Raw genomic sequence first — 22,391 nt, forward strand, 5'->3', positions numbered from 1 at the left:
CGTATCAGTCACACTGAGCATCTTTTTCTCCTGCCACTGCCTTCCCCATCATCTCCTCAGGCAGTGGATGGGAAGAAAGCCAGACTGCCTGTTTTATGGTCCCCTCCTTTCTGATGAACCATTAGCTGCCACCTTAATTGCTGTCTTGGGGGGCTGGAGGCATTTACAGACTGGGGCTGCAGAGCAGGGAGTGCATTTAGGTGGGCTCCCTCCTCTCCCCCTCTCTGGATCCACAGGATGGCTGACATCTCTCACCACATACCGTGTCACAGTGAACTTGATTTTATCAGCGACGGCCAGTATCCTCTCCAGATTTTGGGAGCCAAAGGTGCAGGGCTTCCTGAAGGGGATCCCAGGAGGCAGCCCCTCTATAATCACCGACCCTGGATTGCTCTTAATGCGCTTGTATGGCACTTGCACAGGGTATTTAATCCCCAAGGCCTCACCTAGGAGAGAAGCGAGTGGTAATTAAGTAGTGAGTGTGCAGGATGCCAGGGATGCCATTTCTGCTGTGCCTCTGGCTCCATCCCCAGCCCTACCAAGGCACAGAACAGTGTGGGCAGGCTGCTCAAGGTACCAGGTCAGCATTAGATCAAGGACCAACATTTTCAGGCTGCCTCCATGACAGCAGTGGAGGGGTCCAAAGACAGGCACATGTGTGCAGCAGAGCTCATGGGGCCACTGAGATGCACCATCCTGCACAAGGATGCCCATGTATGCAGTGGGAGGATGGAAAGCTGCTGCTCTTTGCTTTGGGACATTATTCAGAGATAACTCCACAGGTATGTTCCCACTCTTAGGCCTGGCTGCAGGATCAAGGCTACATATTTCCTTGCAAGCACCTGGACAAGTCTTACCCCTGCCTAGAAAATGGGGTGTCCTGCTTCTGGCCAGGACAGGGTTAATTTTTTGCAATAGTCTGGAGGGGGTATGGCTAGGACACAGAGGTTATTAGTAACAGAACCATTAATCGCAACATTGCTCGGTTTATTCTCGTGGTTGTGGTACCTAATCCTGTATATACTCCCATATATGAACCCTGTGCTCCTCATGGTGCTCTTTTTCAGAGCAGGGAGAGGGGTCAGGGTTGTTTTATTGTTGTATTGAGGGACATCAGTTTGCGATATGATAACATCAAGGGCAATGAGGGTCATTTGGGATGTGTATTCAGTGTTGCTCCCCTGCCCTGCCCTTGGTTGCTGCCTCAGGGAATTCATTAATAATTGTACCCAGCCTGTGGGGGGAAACAGGGCAGGATGATTCTCCCCAGCTTTCCACCCCTTTTTTCTCCTCCAGGCCTGTTACAATTGTATGTTAAGGAAAGCGTGCACTTGTTGCTGTCTGCCAGGTCTCCTCAGTGTGGTCCACACCATGTTTAGAGTCAAGAAAGAGATTTCTAGGCAAGTTATTCAGAGATCTGCCCCAAGGCTATCATGGATAGTCATGCGTGGTATAGAATGTGGTAGAAAATGGACCAAATTTTGGGGAAATTCTTGGCTCCGGTGTGGTTTGGAAGTTGTCCCCTGGACAACTACAGGACCCGATAAAGTGACAGACTATTTGCAAGAAGAGTGTTGTGACCCCTCTGGAGAAGAGCAACTTATTGCAGTGTGCTAGGCCCTGGCTACTATTTTTCAGACACTGCTTGTCACTAGACAGCACCCTTGGGGAAAAGAGGAGGACAGCAGAGCAGCAGGCACTGTGACCACTCAAACTGCAGCTGAACCACACGAACAACCCCTGCCATTAGCAGTCGCCCCTATAAGGAAGAAGAAATCCAAGACCAAACCAATTCACTTAGTGAGGGATGAAGAGGAAGAAGGGCCCTCACAATGGGAGGAGGAGGCAGGGCCAGAGATAATCACCCGATCCCTATTCCGGGGTGAGCTGCGATATATGTGAAAAGATTTCAGCCACCAGTCGTGTGAACCCCTGGTGACCCCGCTGCTTCAGTGCTGGGATATCGCAGCCCACGCTGTGGAACTAGATAGAAGTGAAGCCAAGCAACTGGGATCCCTGTCCTGGGATGTGGGCATTGACGAGGGGACTGGGAAGAGGACAGGAACTCAACCTCTGGAGGCAACTCCTGCCAAGTGTGAGGGAAAGGTATTCTCCCAAGGATGATCTAATAGTGCACCCAAGCAGGTGGATCCAGTACCTGAGACAATTAGCTGTGCTGGAGGGAATCTATAGGGATTCAAATAATGAGCAATCCCCAGTAGATCCAGATGAGGTCCAGGATATCCATGTGGCAGAAGTTTGTAAGTAGCACACCATCGTCATGCACCAACTCATTGGCATTGATGTCAATGAAGGAAGGAGAACAAACACTGCTTCAGGTGACTACCCAACTCTGGCACTATGAAGATGTCTCCGTTCAGAGACAAATTCAGGAGAAAACACTCTGGAATGAGTAGTCTCCTCTAAAAAGAGTTCCAACAATCCCTTTACGCCAGTAGGAAATGAATACTAGTGGGTGAAAAGGAAAAAATAAAAACCAGCCATTTACTGACAAACAGAATGCCCAAAGGCACAAGAAAAAGGCAAATAAGTGCTAGATATTAAACTGTCAGACCTTACCCCCCCCCCCCTACACACACTGGAACAAAAACCCAAAATGCCACGGGAAGAAAAACCCACCGGCTTCCACCACGTGGTAGAAGATGGCACCGGCTTCTCTCTCAGGGAAAAACAAAAAGCCAAACTGGGGATTCATGCAGCAGGTTGAGCAAACAGATGAGAACCTGGCGACTTCTCCGGTGTCGATCTTCTCTCCGCAGCAGATGAAGTAGGTGGGCCAGAGCCTCTCTCTCCCTGGCTTGGCCTTCCCAAGGCTTGGGGCGAGACGGAGCGGCCCCTCTCTCCTGCTGATCCCGACTGACTCCTCTCCCGCAGGTCCCATTTTCTCTGATCTCCGGCTAAACAAGCTGTCCAATTCACCTCAAAAAACTGCCGAAGGATTGCTGCTGCAGCTTCTCCAAGGCCAGGGAAGGGAAAAACTTCTTGTCTGGGCTAACAAAGCCAAGCTAGCCAAGCAAAACCCAGACCGCGCTGCACCCGCGAACGCCTGGGAAGTGAGGCTTTGAAAAAGCCCACAAAGAGCCCAAGGCTTCCCCCTGCCCCGGACCCACCTTAAAGATACAGCAACCATTGTTGGGCATAAAGCAGAGGATCAGGGAGTAGACTGTCATCATAAATCACCCCAAGAGAGAAGATCATCTTTTTTTGGTCCCTATTTATCTGTGCCTTGGCTGTGGAAAGACTGTCCAAGACTGAGGACAGATTCAAAAGAGTCGAGCAAATTAAAGAGGAAATGTCCCATGCCCCACCAGCATGGACCAGAGTCTCTGCTGTTGGGAGCAAGTGCCCCCTGCTTGAGACAGAGGGGACACACCACCAGGTAACCTGTGCTTTTTCCTGCATGGCCACAGAGAGGACATGAGGAAGTGGGATGGAAAACCCACCTCTGCCCCGGCAGCACAGGTATGAGTTGAGAGGGAGAACAACCAGCATAGGAAATTCTTCAAGGATAATGCCATTCCAGTCTCCAGTGGGGAAGTCTTCAGAGACAACAGGAGGGATGATGTTGCTTTGGTTCCTCTTGAGGGGATGTCCAGTTCACATTTTCAAGAAGTGAGCATGGAGTACTATGGCCAGAACCAGAGGGGCCCTGCCTCCAGCCAGGTGGAGGAAAGGGACAATCAGATCTACTGGACTGTGTGGATCCATGGCACATCAGACCCACAAGCATATACAGCTTTAGTTGACACTGCTGCACAGTGTACCCCCATTCCAACAAGATATGTAGGGGCAGAATCCAGCTCCATTTCTGGGGTGACAGGAAGATCCCAACAGCTGACTGTACTGGAAGCTGAAGTGAGCCTGACTGGAAATGAATGGCAAAACCAGCCCGTCGTGACTGGCCCAGAGACCCCGTGTATCCTTGGCACAGATTACCTTGGGAGAGGGTATTTCAAGGACCCAAAAGGGCATTGTTGGGCTTTTGGGAGAGCTGCTGTGGAGACAGAGGAAATTAGACAGCTGAATACCTTGCCTGGTCTCTCAGAGGACCCTTCTGCAGTAGGACCGCTGAGGGTGGAAGACCAACAGGTAGCGATCGCTACCACAGCAGTGCCCTGACAGCAACACTGCACCAACCGGGACTGTGGGACCCCATCCACGGGATGAGTCGAGAACTGGAGAACCAGGGAGTGCTCAGCAGGACTTGCTCACCCTTCAGTAGCCCCATATGGAGCGTGCATAAATCCAGTGGAGAGTGGAGACTGACAGTGGACTATCATGGCCTGAATGAAGTCACACCACCACTGAGTGCTGCTGTGCTGGACATGCTGGAACTTCAGTTCGGACGAGCTGGAGTCCAAAGTAGCAAAGTGGTGCCACCAATGGCATTGCAAATGCATTTTTCCATGTTCCTCTGGAGCAGAGTGCAGGCCACAGTTTGCTTTCACCTGGAGGGGCATCCAGTACACCTGGAACTGACCACCCCAGGGGTGGAATTACAGTCTCACCATCTGCCATGGACTGATCCCAGACTGCACTGGAAGAGGGTGAGACTCCAGAACACTTGCAGTACATTGATGACATCAATATGTGGGGCAACACAGCAGAAGAAGGTTTTGAGAAAGGGGAGAAGATAATCCAAGTTCTCCTGAAGGCCAGCTTTGCCATAAAGCAAACTAAGGTCAAGGGACCTTCCCGGGAAATGCAGTTTTTAGGAGTAAAATGGCAAGATGGATGTTGTCAGATTTCAGTGGACATGGTCAACAAAACAGCACCTCTGTCCTCAGCAAACAGCAAAAAGGCAACACAGGCTTTCCTTAGGTGCTGTTGGGTTTTGGAGGATACATATTCCAGATTACAGTCAGATGGTAAACCTTCTCTATCACGTGACATGGAAGAAGAACAATTTTAGGTGGGATCCTGAACAACAACAAGTTTTTTAACAAATTAAACAGGAGATTGTTCATGCAGTAGCCCTTGGGCCACTCAGGACAGGACAGGATGCAAAGAATGTGCTCTACACCGCAGCCAGGGAGAACGGTCCTTCCTGGAGCCTCTGGCAGAAGGTACCTGGAGAGACTCGAGAACAACCCCTGGGGTTCTGGAGCTGGGAGTACAGAGTATCTGAGACCAGCTACACCCCAACTGAAAAAGAGATGCTGCCTGCTTATGAAGGGGTTTGAGCTACTTCAGAAGTGATTGGCACCAAAGCACAGCTTCTTTTGGCACCCCAGCTACCAGTGCTGGGCTGGATGTTCAAAGGGAAAGTCCCTGCAACACACACTGATGCTACATGGACTAAGTGGATAGCACTGTGAGCTTGAACAGGAAATCCCAGTCACCCTGGGATCTGGGGAGTCATTATGAACTGGTCTGACAGTGAAAATTTTCGACTGTCATCATCAGAGAATAGAAGGTGACATGCTGAGGAGGCCCCACCATACAACCAGCTACCAAAAAATGAAAAGCAATACACTCTCTTCACTGATGGTTCTTGTCATATTGTAGGGATACACTGAAAATGGAAAGTTGCAATATGGAGTCCTATGTGGTGAGTCACAGAAGCTATCGAGGGACAAGGTGGATCAAGTCAGGTTGCAGAGCTGAAAGTTGTCCAGCTGGCTCTAGATGTCGCTGAGCAAGACAAATGGCCAATGCTCTACCTCTACACTGACACACGAACGGTAGCAAATGCTCTGTGGGGGTGCCTGGACCAATGGAAAATTACAACTACAGCACAGAGGGAAACCCATCTGGGCTGCTGAAGTGTGAGAAGACATTACTGCCCAGGTAGAGAAGTTAGCTGTAAAAGCCTGTCATTTTAGATGCAGACGTACACGAGAGTCAGGCTACTGAAGAGCATCGCAACAATGGACAGGTGGGTCAGGCTGCCAAGATTCAAGTATCTCTGGTGGATCTGGCCTGGCAACATAAGGGTGAATTATTTCTAGCTCAGTGACACCTGACACGTCAGGTCATCAAGGAAGAGATGCAACATACAGATGATTTCATGACTGAGATGTGAGCTTAGCCATGGACACCATCTCCCAGGTTATCCATGACTGTGAAATATGCACTGAGCTAAAAGCAAGACAAGTGGGTAAAGCCCCTGTGGGGGGCAGTGGTCTAAATAGAAGTAAGGGGGACCTACCAGATCGATTGCATCACACTGCCTCAAACCAGCCACGTCAAGCGCTAAGTGCTCACAATGGTAGAAGGCACCACTGGAAGCCTGGAGACCTACCCTGTGCCTCACGCCACTGCCTGGATCACCATCCTGGGCCTTGAAAAGCAAGTTCTGTGGCAACAGGGCACACGGAAAGAATTGAGCTGGACAATGAGGCTCATTTCAAAAATAGCCTCATTGACACCTGGGCCAGAAAGCACAGGAGTGAGTGGGTGTATCGTATTCCCGATCACAGAATCACAGAAAGAACTAGGTTGGAAAAGACCTTTGAGATCATCAAGTCCAACCTGTGACCTAACACCACCTCATCAACTAAACCATAGCACTAAGTGCCACATCCAGTCTTTTTTTAAACACCTCCTGGGATGGTGACTCCACCACCTCCCTGGGCAGCCCATTCCAGTGCCCAATCACTCTTTCTGTGAAGAATTTTTTCCTAATGTCCAGCCTGAACTTCCCCTGGTGCAGCTTAAGACTGTGTCCTCTTGTCCTGTCTCTGGTTGCCTGGGAGAAGAGACCAACCCCCACTTGGCTATACCCTCCTGGTCAGGTAGTTGCAGAGAGTGATAAGGTCTCCCCTGAGCCTCCTCCCCTCCAGGCTAAATAATGCCAATTCACTCAGTCGCTCCTCACAGGGCTTGTGTTCCAAGCCCCTCACCAGCCTTGTTGCCCTCCTCTGGACACGTTTGAGCATCTCCACGTCCTCCCTATATTGGGGAACCCAGAATTAGACACAGCACTCAAGGTGCAGCCTCACCAGTGCCAAGTACATGCACCAGCCTCTAGAAAAATTGAATGGTAAAATGCACCATTAAAATCCACACTGAAAGCAGTGGGTGGGGGAACCTTCAAACATTGGGATCTACATTTAGCAAAGGCCACCTGGTTAGTTAATACCCGAGGCTCTACCAATTGAGCTGGCCCTGCCCAAACGAAACCTCCAGGTACTGCAGAAGAGGATAAAGTCTCCATGGTGCATATAAGAAATGTGTTAGGGAAGACAGTTTGGATTAGTCCTGCCTCAAGCAAAGGCAAACCTATCCATGGGATTGTTTTTCCTCAAGGACCTGCAGGCACTTGGTGGGTGATGCAGAGGGACAGGGAAACACAATGTGTCCCTCCAGGGAATTTGATTTTTGGGTGAGAACAGTCTGTAATGTTGAACTGTATAATATTGGTTGCTGAGTGACACTGCCACTGTTTGCCATAACTGCCATGGCCAATGAGGATGGACTGCTCCAGATACACCAGTCATGAGCTCGTGATACAGCAACCAGCCAAAAGCACAGCAGCCCTGCTGCCATGGAAGACCTCTAAGATGGATAGAACCCACAATCATGGACTAAATTAACTCAACAAACTTCTTGGAGGGACGGATTCAACTATGGAAACAATATCTGTGCTTGTGTAAACACACAAACATACATATATATGTATATATACACATATATATACACACACACCTATGTATATAGTTGGAAGGTGTAGAATTTCAGTGTGATGTAAGTGGTATAGAATAAAGGGTTCTGACCAGGACAGGGTTAATTTTTGCAGTTGCCAGGAGAGGGCAAGGCTAGGACCTCTATATCACCTCACATCATTTTCCAGGAATGAGGGAAGGGGTCCCTTCAGTCAAGTAAGTGTGACAGAGGGGGTGGTCAGGTAGCACTGGTTCCCTCTGTCACTGATATTGTAGCTGTTACTGTTTGTTTTCTTATTCCATTGCTGTTTCCAGTAAACTCTTCTTATCTCAATCCGTGTCTCCAAGTCTCCTCTCCAACCCACCGCAAGGGTAGGGAAAGGGGGAAGGACAAATGAGCAAGCAGTGCATGGCTTGCAGTGCTTCAGTGTGAACACTAAGTTGGGGTATAATATTCCTAAACCACAACATGGGGATAATAGCATTTCCCCTGCTCTAGGAACAGAAGGAGCAGCATCTTCTTGCTCCCCAGCGCTCACTACGGCCTATTCCTATTCTCTTCCTAACCTCTTACCACCCCCTGTGCTCCCACAGCTCCTGCAGCAAAGAGCGCCAAATCCCAGATCTGCCATTCCCTCCTGGCCCCCCTAACTACCAGCAGCTCAAGGGAGAGATGAGAGAAAGTATGTGGCAAGAAGGAATCAGGAGCAGAGGGGAAAGATAAAGAGCAAAAAAATATGAGAGAATAAGGGGGGGAATAAAACAAGCCTGGTTTCTCACCATATTTCTTATTGAACAGGTCCTGGACTTGTTCCCGCAGTGTATTAGCAATGTCTATTCTGGAAAGCCTGGCGTCATAATTTTCTGTAAAATAAAGAAACAATTATAGATTTCTGCTGGTAAATTAAAAGGCACTCTGTGACTTTTAAGTAATGCCTTTTTCTAATTATAGGAAAGCCCTTATCTTGCAATTATCTAATCTGTGGAGTGGGTCATTCAAAGTCCTTAAAAATAATCTAAACAGAAATACGTTGGGTTATTTTTCCCTCGCCTGTTTGCTAAGAATAAAAGGCATGTGAAATTGAAGATTCAGTTGTGATAATTACCAGCATTAAAATATAACATACTCCAAAGCCTCTCAGAAAAGCCAAAGGCTTTGAAAAAGCTCCCCATCCTTGTGCAAACTCTCACAGGCCCCCAGGGCCCAAGAAGAGATGCTTGAGCAGGGTAGCACTTGCCATCACTCTATCCCCCAAGGGAGCCACCATACTGCTGCCAGCTAAACTCGAGTGGCATTTATACAAACATCACACAAGTGGAAAAAGCCCCAGCAAACCCCTAGGCTTGGAAACTTAATTATGCATCTCACAAGGTCAGACAGGGAGATAAGCCAAGTTGGTTAATTAGAGCACCATGCAGAGCACTTCGAGCCTCTTCTTGGACCTGCAGGACTGCCTGTCCTGGCTGTGCATCTTGTCTTCTAGTTGCCTCTGCTTTCCATCCTCTCATCCCACCTCCTTCTCTCCTTCCTCCCAGTCTTGTCTTGCTCCTCTGCCATCCCACCGAGCCCCAACACCTGCAGCACTCCCTTCCCACATCTGTCCCATGCAGCCTCCACAGTGGGCCAAGGGCTCTACCTCAGCCCCCACATATGCCTCCAGCCCCACACCTTGAAAGCCCTGTCTCTTCACAGCGTCCTCCAGCAGCAGCTCGCTCGAGTCCCTCTCGTCGGCGGCTGAGACAGGGGACATAAGAGGAATTATGATTCACAGTGCTGCCAAGGGGGATGTATGGGAGGGGGTTTCCAGCCAAAGAGCAAGGTGGAGAGGGAAGGCTGTAGGAAACCACTCTCACTTCTCTTCTACCTAGACCTTGACAGCCCAGCTGCTGGGTGTCTTTCAGCCTACCTTTGGCTGCCGGGCTGTCTGACACCGACTCCTTTACACCCTCCGCCAGCAGCTCCGGTCTGGAAAACAGGGAGAAGCAGAAGGCATGTGAGTGACCTCCCTGCCAGTGACACCCTGCTGCTCCAGCATCCTCAGGACACCACTCCTACAGCCACAAACCATTCACCCTGTCTGGCTAATGCCATTTAAAGGCTCCTGCAACACAGCAGGAGAACTGTCAGTTTTCATGCTGACAGACTCTTTAATGAGTTGATTTATCACTCCTTGGGATGAGATTAAGCAGGTGATGACTGAGCAGCTTAAGTCAGCAGCTACAGACTTTTAGTGGATATGGTCCTGAACATTTTTTAGGGATGGGAGCCATGCATGGCTCCTTTCAACATAAAATTGACCCCAAAAATTGCCATTTGGGTACCTGATGCTAAAGCTGCTTAGCGAGGTGATAGTAGGGCTTGTTACAAGCTGCACTGAGGCTGTTGTCACAAAGGAATATATCTGAGATCAGGACAGGAGGAAACCCCAAAATATGGTTGGCCTGATCTGAGAGCTGCTGTTCTGACACCAAAAAGTCTCCATGCTCCAATATTTATTTTTTCTGTTTCAGTCACCTGCAGCATTGGTTGTGTCAGCATTTGGGTGAGAAACTGCCCCCAAAATACCTAAGACATCTTAAAATTCATCTCCACTGGATCTGTTCCCTCTTTCAGGGCAATGCTATTACATTAAATTGGTTGTGGCTTGTCACAGCCCTCCCACAGTTCTTATGACACCCTTGCTCCCCAGCACAGGGTCAGCATCTTCCCTCATGTCTGCAGCATCCCATGTGCACATGTGCACGTCTAGACCTCAACTGGAGCCACTTTCTGTAGGAAAACCCTCCAGGGCTCCCAGCCCTTCTCCTTGCTCCACATCAGGGCACCCTGAAGTTTAAGGCCTCTTCACCCATCCTGCAGAGGTGGCCAAATCTTTTCAAAAGCAGGTTAAAAACCCAAAAGACATGAAGAAACAGATAACACTATCGCTGCCTCCCATGGATGGCTCCAACAAGGCAACAACCCTTCCCTGCTTCTAATCAAGCAAATTTATTGAAGGCGACCAAGGGATGGGTGCTCTCCAGGACACTGCACAGCAGCAGGAGCTCTGAGCAGAAACACCCTCCCCAAGGGACAGCCACCCCACCTGCCTTACCTTTTAATGACAAACTGGATGTTGTTGCTCGCTTGCAGAATCTTCTTCAGCTTTGCAATCCCGAAGCAGTTGGGACGGCGCAACAGGATGCCTTCTGGCAAGCCCACAACAAATAGGTCCTCAGGGTACATCAGGAACTTGGAGTAGGGGACTTTGACTGGCTCTGATATTCCTATGGCTTTCGCTGGATGGGGACCCAATCTCATTAGTTTGCTGGACCTCCATGTCAAGTTTAAGCAACAGCAACATGGTATGTTGCTGGAGCAATTGAAGAGGTTTTGGGGGAGTTTGTGGTTGCTCTGTGCCCGGTGGGGATGTCCCTGACACCAGCAGACATGTGTGAGGGACAGAGCCATGCAGCCACCTGGAGCAGGCTTTTGCATTTGCTACATTGTCACAGCCTTTCTACAAAGGCTGCAAGCATCTTTCTGCAACGCAGTGGAACCCCACACCCAGACCCCTATGGAAATCCCTCTGCTAAGTGAGGGGACAGGGAATGCGCCTGGGGGTGCCCCATCAGCCTGTGCAGACCAGCACGGTGAAGACTCCCCTTGCTCTGCTAAATATTGCCAAAAGCAACCAAACAGCCAATGCCAAGCAGTGTTATTTGGACAGATGAAAAAACAGGTTAAAACCCCATCTCATCAGCATGGACTCCCAGGCTGTTACTACAGTAACATGGGGGGCCGTGAGAGCCATTGCTCTAATGGCTGTTCCAGCTGCATCCCCAGTGCCCAGCCCTGCCTGAGAGCATCCTGGCTCTTCTCCTTTCCCTGGTCACAATGTGCTCTACCAGCTCAGCTGTGTCCCTGGCTTTTGAGGACTGTCAGGCAGAGCCACATCTCCTGGTCCTAAAAGTGGCAAAAACTTTCTGCCAGCTCTCAAAATGCATGTGTGACCTCATTTGCATTTCTTCTCAGTTAAATAACCTCTGTAAGTAGATGTGAGCAGAGCATGCTGAGTGTCAGCCCCCACCACCAAGGTGCCACCAGCCTTCCTGAGCCATGCAAGGATCCCCGCAGGTGGAAAACACTCTCTGATACTTCAAATAAGTGATTGGGGGAACCATTTTGGACCTTCCCTCTGCAGGAGGAAGGCTGAAAAGTCATGGCAGCAATTCCTGGGCTGCAGCCAGTGAAACAATTTCAAGGAAACCAAGGGGAAGAGCTGCAATAACAAGGCTGGAGAAGGTTTCAAATGCATTTGTGATCCCAGCAGACAGCAGATGAACAAATTAGATTGCACCTTCACTCAGCTGCTGGTTTGGAAATGGTAGGTGGCAAAACCAGCACGTGGCATGATGAACATGTGTTAATGACCATCTTACCATATCGTGAGTTGAACAGAATTTCAACTTGTTTCCTCAAATGACTTAAAACGTCCCCTATACCATCTGCAAAAAAAAAAAACAAAAACAAAAACCCACAATACAGAGAAATGCTCTGAGCAACCAGCTGCTTCCAGAGCAAGCACTGCGCAGGTGAGCAGCCCCTGCCTGACCTCTAGCAGAGACAGCCATTCCCTCTCCATGCCCTCACATCAGTGCTAGTCCTCTGACTGCAGCCTCCAAGCTGATCCCCTAAGGAAGGGCAAGGATGCACCTCCCCAGAGCCGTGCTAGCAGTCAGGGGAAAAAAAAAACATAGGTGAAAAAGTAAAATCAAGCCCAAGAGGAGAGGACAGAGACCAGGAACACAATGATGCCCTTCTGTGGGCAGAGGTTTTGGAGGCTAAAGGCTAAAAGCTAACGGCTTTGCTGATAACATAGGAAGCTCACAAAACCCACCCTAAAATACATCTGTGTGCATCCATCCTTCCAAAAACCTGCAATGATGGGCGATGCTCAGAGTTCACCATACACTCACCTGATCCCTCCATCTGCTTTTCTTCATGTCGAGACTCCTCACTGGAACCCTTCTCTGTCTCTGCCGAGGAAGAAGAGGGTTAGCAGCAGCAGGCAGCAGCAAAACCAGAAAAGACATAAGCAGGAGCTCTCCAGATGCCCTGCAGCCACACAACTGCTCCCTCCCCTCACTAAGCTCAGAGCATGTGTCCCAGCAAAGGCTGGGCTGGTACCAGCATGCCAAGAGCTGCATCAGCAGAATAAACCCAGTGCTTCCATACAGGAGGGCTGCCCACCCTTCAGCACGGGCTCCCTGGGAGAGGAGAGACCCAGCAGGAGCAAGGCCGCTGCTGGGCCAGCATACATCCTGCAGGTAAATTCCAGGCATGCACTGGGCAAAGAGGCTTGGATTTTCAGCATGCTGGGGCTGAAGAGAGTATGGGAAGGAGCAGCAGTGCCAGAAAACCCACCAGTAATTCTATCAGAGCTCCCAGCTGGCCTCATTGAGGCCAAGACTCTGGAATTAGCTCTCAAACTCCACCACTTTGGCTCATAAATGGTATTTAACTCATTTTTGACACATGCATGAACACCCGTGCTACTGTGCAGTCTTCCAGATACTTGACTTCTGGTACCTGCTACTGTTTCCAGGATGTATCTCGATTCATCCGAGGCCATGTGTGTGGGCACAGGGTCATGCATTTCAACTGGACCAGGTGATCGGTCTGCAACAAAAACCCATGGGCACCTTCTGTTCTGATGCCAGCGGGACACTGTCCCCAAAACAGTGTTCAGAGGGTCCCAGCCATCAGCAAGGACTGAGTGAAGGGTCCCCCACTCCCAGGAGCCCCACATACCACCAGAAGATGCTCTGGGAATGCATCTGCCTTCTTCCTCCCAGAACCACCCAGAGCTTATCCCTACACACACCTGACCTCTCGGTCTAAGGGAAAGAAGCAAAAATCTCTTCCTTAACTCCTTAACTGAAGAGCAAAACTAGTTCAAATTATTTACTTGGCTTAATTCCATCTAGACACTAAATTTTGACTTAAAAAGCTAATGCTGCTTGATTTAGCTGCTACATGGGGGAAAACCATTCCATTAATGCTACCTTCCTCAATAAAATCAACCTGCTTTTGGTTTCCCTTACATTAAACCTGTCTTTCCAAATGCTAGGCTGTCCAATGCCCTCAAAGACCCATCCAAATTCAGCTTTAAATGAAGTTTCAGTTAGTTTATATACTTCAATCACGTCACTTCTGACCTCACAGGGTAAATAATCCCAATTTCATCAATTTCTCCCTGTAGGTGAGCATGTGTTTTCTATTAATCCTCGTCTTTGTCCTCATCTGTATTCCCTCTGATTGAACTCGATCTTCAAATAAGGCAAGAAAAGGTGGACTCTAGACTTGAGATATGATCTCCCTAGCATTGGACAAGTGGTAATTCTTCCCACTCCTCCCATGGACCTCCAGCTCATCATGTATCTGCTTTCTTCTCTTCCATCAGCTGCCCAGTTGAAAATGAAAATGTTTAATCTACCACTACACCTTGTTCCTTCTCCTTCCCCTATATTAACCATAGGTAAGTCCATTCTACACCAATCCTGGAGTGACTCCTTAACTATCACCTTACTAAGGGGACTGCTACAATTTGGGTACAACAGAGATTGCATTGGTGTGGTGGGGCCAGGTGTCACTGCTGTCCCCAGCATCACTTACCCTCAGGCTAGAGTCCTGTTGCTGCCCTCATTGGGTGGAGATTATTAATTAATGATTGAAAGCACACTGAAAATGCAAACTGCTAACAATCCATTCATTAAACCCTGAGGATCATCCTACCATTTGCTGTGCTGCCCAGGACAGGTAAGTGGAAAACAGACTCTCCAAGCTGCCCCTCAAGCATGTCATGTCCATCACAATCCATTGCCACTGACCTCTCTGGGCAGAAACATGGAGAATTTCCCCCATCAGTGTCAACAATTCCAACACATTTTCAGCATGTGCTTAATATTAAACCTGCCTACTATTAGACCTGTTTTTATGAACTCTTCAAAACCAGGGTGTTTTCTAAATGAAGGGCCTCATCAAAAGCATCCTGCACTCAGTACCTAGGATCCTCCACATGAAGCAAAGCAGCAAACCAGTCTCACTTTCTCCAGAGGAAAGGCAAGATAGGAAAGCAATGAAGGAGAGAGAAAACCAACAAAGAGCCCTAAAACACCTTCCAATGCTCCCAGGAAACCTCAGTATGTTCCTATGTCAGCAAAAGAAGACCATTCTGTGTATGTGAGGGAACCTTACGTGCTGGGAAATACCCTGCAAATGCCTCTTCTCAAAGCAATATGCTGAAACCTGATGCAGCAACCACTGCAAACAGATGGACCCCAGCAGCTACCTGGTACGGTGATCTGGATGATGTTCAGCTCGTCTGGTTCGATTTTGATCTGCCTGATCCCACCTAGCTCTGCTGAAGTACCTATGGGGAAAGGCAACGGAAGGCAGTCGCCAACAGGATCCAGCAATGCCATGTCTGCCCAATACAGCACCAATGCAGGGAAAGCATGACCAGCTGTGACTTCAGTGCCAGCTGAGCATGTCACAACAACAAGGCTTCAGTCAACTGGCCCAGGAGCATCAAGCCCATGGCATGGGGGTACCCAAAGGGACACCGATGGGCATGGCTTCTGCAAACAGCTTGGCTGGCAGGAGCTGTTGGTGCCCTCAAACTGGCAGCTGGACCTTGTTGTATGTTCATTTCCTGGCTTTCTTCACTTAAAATGAACCGGGCCAAGACACCGGAGGAGCTGTCTCCAGTGGGCAGCTCCTAGCAATTTTAATGCTCCCAAACTCATGCCTGGAACTTGCCCCTATTCCGAGAAGGCTGACTGCAGCTGCATCACACCAAGATGTGACCAGCTGAACCCTGGCAAAATTCAGTGTGGTTTCAACCCCAGCAGATGAAAGCCTGTGCTGACCAGCTGCCCCAGGAGGAGGCTGCCCACAGTGCTCAGCCCAGCTTCCTCTTCTCTCAGGATGAATTTCCTCACTTAGGATGGGACAGATCCAGTGCAAGGCACTGAGTCCCAGCTTGCAGCTTGGAAAGGTAAGGCAGCAAAGCTTGGTCTGGTGTTTCAATGGGTTCAAGTTCCTAAATCTGTGGAAAAGCACTTCCTTTTCATTCATGGTGCTTAGAATACCAACACTGCTGACTTCTCAGTGGTGGCTTTCAAACAAACTCAGAGAGCGAAGACTTCCCTTAGCTTTGCATTTAAGCACATGCTTAAATCTCATTATTTCAATTTATGTATTTTTAGGCCCCAGCTGGAGGGTCAGAGGGTAAGGGCCTTCATCTCTGCATCAAATGGGGATAAAGTCCTTAGAGAACTGCACTGTGGTGCAACCAGGCAACTAATGTCACACATCCAAGTTACTTTGCAGGTGTGTTTCTCTGGTGTGCCCCCAGTAACACTGTCTTGCAAGAGAAAATGAATTATTCCTCACCTGGTTCACAGCCTTCAGAAACACTACACTTCTCAGACCTGAAAGGGAAAGGCAGACAAGAAAGGTGGTCATGGTATAAGAAAAGAGAGAGCTTAAAACCTAGTGGTGTGTGGACAAATTCTGGCAGGAGGGAGAAATGCTGCCTGGTATCACAGAGGGCTGCAAGAGCTACAGAGGGGTCCCCAGGGTCCCTCCACCCACGGTCCCAGCAGTGGCACAGCATCCATGGCTGCAAGGTCTGTGAGTTTCTCTGCAAATAAGCCCTGCTCTCAAATCTGCCCTGGTCCTGCACCCTTGCTGATGGCAGCCCTGCCTCTAGACACCCATGGCTGGAACTACAGCAGAGAGCTCCTGAAAACAAGAGAGGTTGTTTTTAAGCCCGAAACTTGGTTGGCTCCATCCCTTTTGTGACAGAGAGCAGTGCATAAGTTATTACTACAATGTGGTTACTCATGAGGGTAAAAAAAATAGGGAGAAAGGAAAAATCAATTGATTTGGTAAATATTTATTCTGTTCAAAGCTTTTCTTCACTGAAAACTGGGCACTATCCCAAATTCCCATCTACAGTTAACTTCACATGCTCAGGAATTTACACAAGTTGTTCTGCATCCCAATGAGATTATTTTGCATTCTCAGGATGCATGTGCTTTCTTGTCTCTCTCTTGAACAAGAACCATGGCTCTTTGGCAGTAAGAGACCCAAGGAACCACTCTGGAAAACACACTCCTTCACAATGTTGGTCCTTCAGGGGGAAGGAAAATCCTTCTGAGCCAGTGCTTGTTGGCTCAGAACAGATGTTCAAAAGCACTTCTCGCTTGCCTAAATCCACTCAGGAGCATCAGCAGAACAAACCACAATACAAGCCAGAAGTGCTCTTGAAATGTTCTTCCTAAATGTGGAAAGGCAAAATGGATCATTGGTCTAAAGGTACTGTATATACTACCTGGGAGCCTTGGGAAAGGTTTTAAATTCTTCCACTTTGGATCAAAGTAAACATTTCACCAAGGAAATTTGGGGGGAGGGCTTCCCTGGGGATTGTGTTACCTCTCACAGTCTCTGGCCCTTCTCCTGGAGTATTGGGCACTGCACTTTCCCTGGAGCAGGACTCTGACCTCTGGGGACCATTCCTACAGAAACACTCCTACCAAGGCACAGAGGTTCCTCATTTGCAGAAAGAAAAAAAACAACCTCACACAAACCCTCCTTTGAAGCTGAAGATACCCAGAGAGCTGGAGACAAATGACAGTCCTGCAGACTGGGCAGCTCAAGAGATCTCTGCCCTCCAAAGCTGTGATATTTTAGTACTGGCCATATTGCCAGGTTCACTCATTGCCTGCCCTAACACTGCAGGTTCTCCTGTCATGGACATGCTTTAGGGGCTTGCAGCAGCCACATCCAATGGGACAAACCTGAAACAGCACTGGGGAGAACCAGAAGAGACTCCAACCTGTCACAGGTTCATGTCATCAAAGACTCAAGAAAGGAAAGGAACGCAAGAGATCTCATGGATGGGACAAAGACAAGTTACCTTATTTCCCCATCCTGGCCTGCACAGGTTAGCAACCACATAGCACTGTCTGAAGCCCCAGATGGTGGAGCTGTCAGTGCTGGGCAGTGAGGCTTTGTGCCAGAGAAGCTGAGGAGCATTTTTCACCTCATGGTGTGAAGCAGGTTCCCTTGTCTTATAGCACTTCATAAGCTATAAACTGCTGCCCTGCCTCTTTTCCTTAAAGTGATTTTAAAGGCTAAATTATACCTTGCTTCCACTGAATTAAGAATAAAGGAAACTGGGGCTATAAAGAGAAAAACACCTCCTGGATCTCCCAGTGTGGGTTGGAAAGCTGCACGCTATGTGCTATATGCTCCACAGGTGCTGCCAACCATGTTTTGGACCTGTCTAGCTCGAGGCATGGTTGTAACAGAAACAGGTGCTCTCATAAAAAGCCTCCTGCCCTGCTGGGCTCTATAACCCCACCTTTATTAAATGCACTGTTAGGCTCTCTGTGAGCTTTATAAACAAGCAACACTTAATTAGCAGGATGCTGTTATGGTGTGGGCTGAGGGTGAATCCTTTAGGTCATGCTTTAACACCAGAGACAGTTTCAGCAGATAATCCCAGGCATGGCCCTCATTTCATCAGTTTTGTTCAAAATTAATGATTCCAAACTTCTGGCTTGCAAAAGGACAGGGCTGCTTGGCCTCCTCCTGTGCTGACTAGCTGTACCATTGCACTGGGGTTTTAGGGAGGCAGGAAAGCAACACCAATTTAGCCACTCACCTTCCCATTATGGACTTGCAGCATCTCCCTGATGCTGCACCTTTTACTGAATCGCACTCATGGCACCCTCCTGCACCCACTGGATGTTGCTGATGAACACAGCAGTAACCTGCTGTGCACATTAATAGCCCCGAAATAACTCTCTGAGGGATGTTACTTTGCAGGAAACAGAACCAGAAGTCCCACTTACCTGCTGTTGGCCTGAGAGGTCCCCACCAGGTCCAGCATGGCCCCACGGTGTGGCTCGGGGGAGATCTCCCGGGGAGGGCTGGAGGGCTCCAGCTTGGTTGGATCTTTGGTAAATTTGCTTCCTGTTGCCAAGTGTGCATGGTGGGTTTTGGGAGAAAAGCAAAACCAGGATTAGCAACTGGAGATGCCAATGTTGCAGATTGTTCCCCTCCTAGTCCCAGAGCCGAGGTCAGGGTGGGGAAGTAGGTTTTCAAGTGTCACCTGCTTGCAAAGACAAGGATGCTGATTCCATTGGGTTCACATGTTAAAATATTAGCAAGACATTTGCTTAAACCTTCCATAACTATGTGTGTGCTGGGAAGCCCTGCCAGGATAGAGCATCTCCAGAAAGGGCTGGCTGATAGGACAGAGTTCCAAAAGCTAGAGACTAAGGTCAGAAAACCCAGGGCCATGGATCACTGCTGCAGGAGCAAGCCCTGAAGTGGGGAGAGTCCTGTCCCAAGGGAGGGGATGTGCTGCACTGGATGCAAGCTTGGAAAAACACAGAGTAGCAGACACACAGACAGCTTTGTCTCACAACTCCAAGCCCACCAAGCAGCAGGAGAAATCTCTATCACAGTGACACAGAGAGGGATAGAAGCATCCTGTCACCATGAAAAACTTCCTTTCTCCCTTCCCTGTGCCTCAGCAGCCTGAAAGGAGATGAAATGAAGCCTCAGCAAAGACCTTGGAGACGGAAAGAGTAATCTGAAGGCAGAATAGGAACTAAAATCAGGCAGGGAAGGTGAGCAAAGAGCTGAAGAATGAGGGCTGGGGGAAGAAGGGAGTGAGACTACATTGTGAGGCTGCAGAAGCCACAAGATGTCTCGTTAAACAGCTGTTGCCAAAGGCCCTTTGCTGCTCTCAAAGCACCATCACAATATCCCCGCCCTTCTAAAACATATTCCATCTATGGGAACATGATGCCACTTTCCTTTTGGTTACAGCCTGCAAGAAAGGGCAGGGCTCTGGTAATAGGATCAGCAGAAATATAGAACCTTAAAGACACTATTTATCTACTGACAGTCCAAAAGGCTCCTTTTAATTTGTGCTTTCTATGAACCAAATCTTGTTCTTGCACCAGCAGAGCCTGCCTGAAGCTGCTACCCAGGGGAGTAACAAAAATAGGTTTCTGAGCAGTGGTGGGTATTTTAATTAAAGGGTGAGCAAAACTATATGGGGAAGCTTTGGGATACTTCGCAAATGGCAACTTAAAATACAGCTCCACTCAGAAAATAATGTCTTCACAGAAATGGCACCTCCTGACTCAGCAGATGCTGGTTTTTTTGCACAAGCTGATGTGCTGATGCAAACCACAGAAAGCCAGGTTTAATGGATTTTGCTACTGGTAGCCCTGCAGGGATCTGTCAGGAAAGCAAGACCTGCCACCCACCTCAGTTCTACTGGGTTTGCTTCCTCATCTCTGAATATCCACCTGCACCTCCCTACCATGTAATCCCCAAGCTCATAGCACAGTGGTCTCCATCAGCAGATCCAGAGCTGATGCAGATGTACATGATGCCTCCCCGAGATACTGAGCAGCCATTATGCAAGGAAAATCCCAGCGTCCCAAAACATGGTTGAGTGCTCCTTCCCTTGGGGATGGGTTAGAGCTTAAAGAAATCCTTTTCATGAGAAAAAAAGCCATTAATGGCTTTAGACAAAGAAATCCCCCATGTAGGTAGGACCCCCTCCAGGTTCTGCTGGAGGTCCCCTTTCGGTGGTTCCAGCATCAGCATGCTCAGGAAGCCCTCTTAGGGCTGGGGCTGTCGTGGGGCCAGAGTGATAATTTGGCTGGCAGAGATACCTGGGAAGAAGGCATCTGGAGAACTGCCAGCGTGTGCGGTTGGCAGCTCAGGGAAAAAAAAAAAAGCCAAACCACCACCCCAAAAACATGTCTTTACTTGTGAGCCAAGCCCAGGCAATCCAGGACCTGGGTGTGATAAATTTGGATACAATGCCAGGTGTGTATGAGGGCAATGGGATGAAGGCACTGCTGGAGTGCAGGCTGAGTCTGACAGCATGGGTACCTGTCTCCTTATATCTGCCAAGAAGCACTTATCATGGAATCACAGAATGGTTTGGGTTGAAAAAGACCTTAAAAACCATCTCATTCCACCCCCTGCCATGGGCAGGGACACCTTCCACTGTCCCAGGTTGCTCCAAGCCCCGTCCAACCTGGCCTTGGACACTTTCAGGGATGGGGCAGTCACAGCTTCTCTGGGCACCCTGTGCCAGGACCTCCCCACCCTCACAGTAAAGACTTAGTCTGGCTTCTCCAGCTCAGAGAAAAAAGGAACAAAAACACAGAGCAAAGAAGGTGAAAGAACTCACTCTCCACCATTTTATCACAGAAAAAACGAACTTTTGTTATTTTTATAACAAAACAGTTAGCAGCTGGATGATGCCAGCACTTCCTAGTCAAAAAAAAAAAAAAAAAAAAAAAAGAATTTACCCTTGAGGAACACAGCAGTGATTTTCTTCCTCTTGAAAGTACAGATACATGCCATGTACTGCCTGTACTGTGGCTCAGCCTGGTTCAGGAGCCAGCCCAGCCTCACATACCAGGAATTCTCGCTTACCCTTCAAAACTCCATTTTTAAGGGGAGTACAGAGCTTGTACTGATCCCAGGCAAAGGCAATCTCAGCATGTCCTGGGGTAGGGCACAGCAAGGCTTCTCCTTACTGAGCATAACTTCATGTGTCTTGCACTTCTTCTGCTTACAGGTGACATTATTTCAACTCTGCTTTTCTGGATAACCTTTCAATTTTGTGGGCAATAAATCAAAGGATTTGGAGAACGTACCTGTAAAAATTCTTTCATCAAACATCCTAGGAGCAAAGGAAAAAAAATAATTAGAAATAGATGCTGCTCATGACTGAATTGGAGCTTTAATTAACGAATAGCATTAAACCTAGTCAAAATAGTAATTTTATTCTTTCTCTAAAAAAAGGGAATTAATTTTTCAGCTTAAAAAAAGGCCTTTTAGCCTGTTGTGCAGCCAAGAAACCTTATAGCATATGCTTTTTAACTAAAGCATCTCTAAATCTGCTTATAAGTCATTCTCTTAATTTAATTAACTTATTAAATGAGGCTGCAATAGGCTGGCTTTACCAAAAGAGACAGTGAGACCAAAGTAGCTGTTGCTGGACCTTCACTTTCCAATGTAGACCATTGACCATGATGTCACCTGTCTCCTGAATATTGTATTTTGGTGCTACCTGCAACTTTGCTCATAGGAGCAAAGTATGTCCAGGGCCACATCCCACAGCAGAACAAAGTGGCTCCTCTATCAATTGACATGAGGAAAGCTAATTCCTTTTAGGATGCCTGAATTCCATTGATGTTGGTGATTTTAGCCCCCTTGGGAGCCTTGCACAGGATTTTTCTAAGCTGTAGTTTCACACCTCTAGGAAGGGAACACAGGTGCTGCATAGGCAGGGACTGAATAAATCAATGTATTATAGAGCAGATTCTCTTGACAGAGAAGCAAAGAGAGATTGCACAGCATAGTGATAACTGGGAATACATCCACTCCTCCTACCCCAGTGGAAAGGCAGACACCTGGACACAGTGCCTGGCCTGTAGGTGATACACTCCTATCACCAGATACAGAGGATGTGCACAAGTTATCAGTGAAAAACAAGGTGGACAGGAATCTCTGTGAGAATATGGATGTTCCTCCCCCCACCCAGGGGCATTGCTCCCATCCACCAAATGCCATTTAAGGTGCTGTAACCACCTGAAATGTTTGGGGTGGCATCAGCAAAATTTGGTACCCATGATCACTTAAAAGAGGGTGGCAGAGCTTGGGGG

The 22,391-nt window shown here is 48.5% G+C and overlaps 1 protein-coding gene across 11 annotated transcripts in view; it reads right to left on the reverse strand.

Moving 5' to 3' along the window:
- GTF2IRD1 (GTF2I repeat domain containing 1) overlaps positions 1-22,391 on the reverse strand; it is a 73,314-nt gene that overhangs the window by 13,707 nt on the left and 37,216 nt on the right. For 6 of the 11 annotated variants that reach the window (XM_042025883.1, XM_042025884.1, XM_042025886.1 and 3 more), the window contains exons 10-22: positions 21,381-21,406; positions 18,537-18,657; positions 16,069-16,106; positions 14,963-15,043; positions 14,407-14,505; positions 13,201-13,290; positions 12,588-12,647; positions 12,051-12,116; positions 10,724-10,907; positions 9,536-9,594; positions 9,298-9,363; positions 8,409-8,492; positions 263-446 (exon numbers count right to left, since the gene is read on the reverse strand). In XM_042025883.1, coding sequence (XP_041881817.1) covers positions 263-446; positions 8,409-8,492; positions 9,298-9,363; positions 9,536-9,594; positions 10,724-10,907; positions 12,051-12,116; positions 12,588-12,647; positions 13,201-13,290; positions 14,407-14,505; positions 14,963-15,043; positions 16,069-16,106; positions 18,537-18,657; positions 21,381-21,406 — 1,158 coding nt within the window. The remainder of the gene's footprint in view (positions 1-262; positions 447-8,408; positions 8,493-9,297; positions 9,364-9,535; positions 9,595-10,723; positions 10,908-12,050; positions 12,117-12,587; positions 12,648-13,200; positions 13,291-14,406; positions 14,506-14,962; positions 15,044-16,068; positions 16,107-18,536; positions 18,658-21,380; positions 21,407-22,391) is intronic. The other 5 variants (XM_042025893.1, XM_042025888.1, XM_042025887.1 and 2 more) reach the window with 4 other exon arrangements.

Source organism: Corvus kubaryi, unplaced genomic scaffold (assembly GCF_017639235.1).
Source record: "Corvus kubaryi isolate FWS band 111438036 unplaced genomic scaffold, C.kubaryi_AGA036_p1.0 37284, whole genome shotgun sequence".
Taxonomy (NCBI): Eukaryota; Metazoa; Chordata; class Aves; order Passeriformes; family Corvidae; genus Corvus; species Corvus kubaryi.